The sequence below is a fragment of the Lolium rigidum genome, chromosome 7 (genome assembly GCF_022539505.1).
Source record: "Lolium rigidum isolate FL_2022 chromosome 7, APGP_CSIRO_Lrig_0.1, whole genome shotgun sequence".
NCBI classification, from domain to species: Eukaryota; Viridiplantae; Streptophyta; class Magnoliopsida; order Poales; family Poaceae; genus Lolium; species Lolium rigidum.
The window spans coordinates 326,139,339-326,145,763 of record NC_061514.1 but is presented as its reverse complement, the minus strand read 5'-3'; the positions used below and the strand labels follow the sequence as shown (position 1 = coordinate 326,145,763).

Genomic DNA, 6,425 nt, shown 5'->3' with positions numbered 1-6,425 from the left:
ATCCTTCGCTTCTCGCCGAAAGCATCGATCGCTTCATCCAGTATCTGAAGATTGGGCGAGAATCGCCCTCATCTTCACTTGCCACAAAGCAAATCTCGTGGTGTAGTCCAACTGCGGTAGATCGAACTTCGGTGACGACATCTCGTAAACCCTAGATCCAAAGAACACGGGCTCTGATACCACTTGTTATATTTGAGATGCACAATAAACGAAGAACGAAAAGTAAAACACCGCAGGGGACACGAGATTTTAACGTGGAAAACCCTTGCAACACACAAGGGAAAAACCACGGGCGCCAACCAGCAAAACTTCACTATTTCGGTGGTGTTTACAAACGCCGTGGGTGTACAATGATGCGATGATAACCCTAGCGGCGGCTTACAGGGAATATAAATAGGCGGTGGCAACGATCCGTGACTGCGGGGGGCTGCCGCCCCCGCACCCCCCGCAGGCGTCCCTGTAGGGCACGACATATGGGCCTCGCTCCGCTCGTCAGAAGTTAGCCTCCCTTTAGTATATGAATTTGGATCACAAAATAACAACAATAACGAAACAGCATGCTGTAACATAACTGAAATATTCCTCAATCATCCAGAAAAGCATCTCTCATAGCAGATAGTTTAGCACAAACATCTTTCATTCCAGGCCTATCCTTAGGAGATTCCACTGTACATGACAGGCATATTTATATGCTAGTTCAGTCTTAGAGAAATCTGCCTCGTTTAGCATTTCATCAACAGTCATACCAAGTTTACTAGCAAGCCTCTCGTAATCTTCTGTTGAGATCTTATTCAGAATTTTAGCCCATTCTTAGCAATAATGGCTACAGGCCATGGAGAACTGTAAACAATATATAGTCTCATCCATGCATGGAAAGAAAAATGAGAGAGCAAAAAATGAATACAGGTCATGCTATTATCTAGTCCCAAATTTACATTTCATATGCATATATTTCCTTACTTCAAAATTCACTACTGATGCAGGATGCATTGTCAAGATGCATCCTTCAATTATTAGCCATCAAAAAAATTGACAACAAATGGGGGAGTTTATTAGTAAAAAAATTAATTGCCAAAAATAGAGCTAATTGGACAGATTCGAAATAAAAACATGGTTGTTACTTTCCGTGGCCAACTATGCCTCAATGTAAACCACATTTGTCCTGAAATTTCCTTTCATTTGTAAAAAAAAGATAGGGTACGATATGCACTTTCATAGTACAAAATTAAATTCTTAACAATAACGAATCAGCATGCTGTAACAGAACTGAAATATTCCTCAATCATCATGAAGTTCCAGAAAAGCATCTCTCATAGCAGATAGTTTAGCACAAACATCTTTCATTCCAGGCCTATCCTTGGGAGATTCCACAGTACATGACAGCCCAAGAGCAACCAACGGGACTATGTATCTCTGCATCCATGCTTCTACGCACCCTTGATGCTCCTCATGCGCCATATGAGGATCTAGAACTTCTGCAACCCTGTCAGGGAACATGGATTCTGAGAACATGCGAAGGGTAAGTCCATCGATGAACAGATCATCGGTTGGTCGTTTTCCAGTAAGCAACTCCAGTAGAAGCACTCCAAAACTATACACATCGCCTCCTACTGAGATCTTGCAGCCCATCCCGTACTCTACAAAAGCAAAGGAGTGCAGTTAAATACTAAATAATCTGTGCATATGTATATGAAGGAAAAAAAGTCAATGAACGTGAAACAGTACACTTAAATAGAAGAAAGACTGTACTTAAGTGTGAGGTGGGAAAAGCAAACTCACCAGGTGCAATGTATCCAATTGTTCCTCCTACATCAACCAGGCTTTTACGTATAACAAGTCCAGGTAACAGAAACTTCGCTGAGCCAAAGTCACTCAGCCGTGCAGTCATGTCATCGTCCAATAGGATATTGTGTGGCTTCAAATCACAATGGATCAAAGGAGGCGTCAGTTGGTTGTGGACATAATCAAGAGCAGAAGCCACATCTGCTGCTATGCATATCCTCTGGCCAAAGCTTAGCATTCTGCCTGGGATTCCGTTGTGTTGCTTAGAGTGCAACCATTTCTCAAGGCTGCCATTAACCATGAACTTGAAGATCAATGCTTTGAACTCATGGTTCTGTGAGTCCAATGTCGAGCATAGAGTCACAGGTCGCATTATATTCCGATGGCGGGTGCTTCGTAGCACCTCACACTCAATAAAGTAGCTATCATATCCACCAGGCTCATTCAAGTTGAATACTTTGATGGCAACTAGGCTCCTGTCGGACTTGAATCTACCGACATAAACAGATCCGGTACAGGTTGAGCTGATAGTATGGACCGAAGAAAACCAGTTGGTAGCTTTCAGAATGTCACCATATGATATTTTCTTCAGTGTCTCCTTGTGGTTAGAACATACATGCACTTCTCTTTTCTTCTGATGGGCAACAACTTCTTTTCTCTTCCGGTTGGCAACAAAGCATAACACACTGAGAATCTTATTGCACCATGGAAATGTAACACACTGCGCCCATCTTTTCCAAATAGTGACAACCAAATATAACAATAGGAAACCAGCAAGTACCGGTGTAATTATAATTACTACTGTTAGCAAAGGGATATGTTTCTTTGAGGTGTCATCACAAATTGGGAGTGATAGCATGGGGATTCTTGCACATAACATCTTATTGCCATCCAAAACTACCATACTCGGGTTACGAAAGCATCCACCAGAGGGAATTGGCCCTTCAAAGTTGTTGTATGATAGATCAAGCTTGTCTAAGAAAGTGAGATCTCCAAAGAATTCTGGCACTGGACCAGATAAACTGTTCTGAGCTAGATTAATCTGCTGGATGGACAACAGCTTCCCGAAACTTTGAGGAATTTGTCCTTGAAGCTTATTTCTCTCCATGCGCAAGAATAACAGAGTGGCACAGCTTCCAAGAGCTTCAGGAATCGCTCCGAACAACAGATTGTTCGAAACATTTAGAAGAGCAAGATTTGCCAAACGGCCAACTTCTGATGGTATTTCTCCTGTGAGCTTGTTGAATGAAAAGTCCACACCCAAGGAAAGTGGAGGGCTAGCAAAAAGATTGACCGGTATTGATCCATCGAGGCTGTTGGTAGACAGGTTTAGTTCAAGAAGTCCCCTGCACTGACCTAAACTGCCAGGTATGTTTCCACTGAAGTTGTTATCATCAAGATAAAGCTTGCCCAGCTGAGTAATGTTACCAGCAGAGGGAGGGATCTGACCTGATAATTTGTTCTTTGAGAGATTTAGGATATATAGCCTTTGCAGCCTCCCAATGGTAGAAGGTATGCTTCCAGAAAGGAGATTGCTTTCCATCCTAAGCGAAGTGAGACTAACAAGATTGCTAATTTCAGCAGGTATGGAACCTGATATTTGGTTTGACCCAAGCGATAAATCTTCTAGCCTAGTTGAAAGATTAACAACTGTTATAGGTAGGCTTCCATTAAGAGCATTCCCTTCCAAGGACAACTTTGTCAGCTGGGTGCAATTTGCTAGAGATGTAAGGAATGACCAATTATGTGATTCTAGAAAGTTCGTCCCCAAAACTAACCGACGTAAGTTTGCCAGGGAACCAAGAGACGGAACAGAGCCATGTAGCAAGTTGTCTGAAAGATCAAGTATTTGGAGATCTGACATGTTGGCTAGTGAAGCAGGGATGTTACCTTCAAGATTGTTGCTTCCCATGATCAGGGACTGGAGCTTTGGTAATGAGTAACCGATGTGATATGGTATTTTTCCAATAAGACCATTGCTACCTACGCTAAAGTTTTGGAGTGATGTCATATTGTAAAGAGACAACGGGACATTCCCTGATAAACTATTGAAGCTTAGGTCAAGCTCAAGCAGTTTTGCAACGTGACCCAAAGTTTCTGGAATAATTCCTGATAACTTATTTTGGCCGAGCAATATAGAAGTGAGGGAAGAAACATTTCCTATTGAAGGAGGTACGCTTCCAGACAACAAGTTATCTGTCACACGAAGAATTCTGAGAGCGTTGACTCTATGGAAAGGTGGAATTATACCAATGAAAGAATTCACCTGGAGATCAACCATATTAAGCTTAGATTTGTTATCAAACAAAGTAGAAGGAATCTCTCCAGAGAGGTTGTTACGTGACAGTACAAGTGTGCTGAGTGAGGAGCAATTGGCCAATGAGAGAGGGATGCCACCAGTAAAAGTGTTGTTTGCAAGATTGACATAACTAAGAGAATTGCTAGTGCCTAATGAATCAGGGATGTTACCTTCAAGATTGTTGCCAGAAAGATTCAGCGTATGAAGGTTTGGAAGCCTGCCTAACTCTTCTGGGATGGTTCTGAACAGATTATTATCGGCAAGGTTCATCCTGGATAGAAAAGTCAAGTTGCCTACGCATCCAGATAATTGCCCACTGAGCTGTGCAGAGGCAAGGTTAACAGAGAACACCCGGTGCGGAAACCTTGTGCCGCAAGTGACACCTTTCCAGCTACAAAAGTCAAGTGAATCGTTGCTCCATGACTCTAGGATGCCAAGGGGGTAAGAGTTGATGCCAGACTTGAAACAAAGGAGGGACTGACGATCAATCTCTGACTTGTTTGCTTGTGCGGCTTCGAGTATTGTAGTGCTGCAGGAGATAAGGAGGAGAAAAGAAAAGAACAGAGACAAGATTAAGGGCATGATGCCCAGAGTTACAGGACGTGGAAGAACCAAGAACTACAAGAACTTGAGTGTTGGTTGCTCGAAGCTTGGGTGATCTTGTGTGTCGAGGTCATTTAAAGGGTTCATCTACCGGAAATCTGAAGTTATGCTTGACTGAGTTGACTGACTTCAAACATGAAGTGGCTATCTCACCCTGAACGTGATGCTCAGGTCAGGAAAAGTAGAAGAAAGAAACAAAGATATTTTTGAAAGAAAACGTGTGCAGGCAGCGACACTAGTAGAATTGTAGTAAGCAAAGTAGAAATTCCAAGAGCAAAAGCGACAAATTTGACAGCGACACACGGGGGTGTGTAGGACTAGTCCTCACTCATACCAGTGATTGCAACCTGCAGAGCACACATCAAACTGCAACAAACAAACGGGTGCTGAAGCTGTGTGCTACGAGATTTCGTAGCATCCACCCCATATCAGTAGAGCACATACACAAACCCGAACCGCTCAAAGCGATTATGCATACCTTTAAAACAAACTGATGCTGCACTGCAATTCCTGTTGCACTAACAATCTAAAATGTTGAATTTCGGGCAGGTAACCGTATTTCATCCATTTTGGCATGGCAAACTGGGACTCTAGTTCAAGACATACCGGATACATTGTACTCAGTGCTCGTCTTCCACGCGCCTGGGGCCGGCAGACCTCGCCGTAGCGAGGGAGTCAGGGAGCCGTCGCCACGGCGGAGGGTTTGCCCTGCCAATTAAATTGCTGCCGGCAGGCGTTTGAGACTCTGAGGCTGAGGCCTGATGAGGCCATGGGAAAGAGCGCATCCCACGACCTGCGGATGCGCCCCGGCCGAGAGAAGAAACCTAGGCGAGGCGTGGAGTGGGCGTCCGGGCGGCGGCGGGTAGGCGAAGGCGAGTCGTAACGCGCAACCTAGGCGCAACGCGCAACCGAGATCGGGGAGCCAGCGGTGGGGTGGAAGGGAAGGATGGAGAGGGAACTGGTGGAGGCGTTGGACGCCGGGGAGAAGCAAGCGGGCACGGCGGAGGGAGGGGGGCGCCTCGCCGGAGGCCATCGGGAACGGAGCACGAGCGTGAAGATCCAACGGCTGCAGCTGTCTCCGTTCGATTTGGGCCAGTAGTCAATGTTTTGGATCATGTGTAGGAGTATATTCTGCAAATCTGAAATTTCAAAATATTTAACTCCAAGTTCATGTAAAAAAGGGAGTGCTTAGGCAGGTGCTTACAAAAATAAACCAGACTATTCCTTAACCGCCAATGGTGGAAATTGTGAAAATTTGATGTACTCCCGATGGTACGAGTTTTTTGGTCAAGTTCTCTGAAACATTGTTAGAGCAGGTCTAACAAACCCCGTAAAAGGGGCAAACCCGTATAATAACCGCCGATTTGAGGGTTTCGGCTCTACCCGATCGTCTAGCACGCCCCGTAAAAACGCCCCCCGCATCGTTTTTGCTGTTTTCGAGTACGGGGCGGGTCGTCGCCCCCTACTTGTGCGGGGTGGGAGCGGGGATAGTGGGCGAAACCAGTATCGCAATTCCGAAAGCGCGCGCGGACATTTCCGGCTTCCCCCCCAACAATTCTCCCGCGCGCCGCCGCAGCCACCCGCGCGCCGCCGCCGGAATCCGTCGGATCCGCGCCCTCCGCCGTCCGCCGGAGCCGCGCCGACTCGCGTCGACGCCCGCCGCACCTCCGCCGCACCCCCGCCGAGTTCCGCGTCCCTCCGCGCGCGCCGCCGCCCTCCCGCCGTGGTCTTCTCCACCGTT

General features: G+C 46.0%; 1 protein-coding gene across 1 annotated transcript; it reads right to left on the bottom strand.

Moving 5' to 3' along the window:
- Positions 1 to 658: 658 nt before the first annotated feature.
- LOC124678472 (probable LRR receptor-like serine/threonine-protein kinase At3g47570) lies at positions 659 to 4,740 on the bottom strand. Its single transcript, XM_047214356.1, has 2 exons — positions 1,780 to 4,740; positions 659 to 1,637 (listed from the first exon to the last, which is right to left on the bottom strand). Exons 1-2 carry the CDS (start codon positions 4,661 to 4,663, stop codon positions 1,279 to 1,281), a joined length of 3,243 nt encoding a protein of 1,080 aa, XP_047070312.1. The 5' UTR covers positions 4,664 to 4,740; the 3' UTR covers positions 659 to 1,278.
- Between the last annotated feature and the right edge of the window lie 1,685 nt (positions 4,741 to 6,425).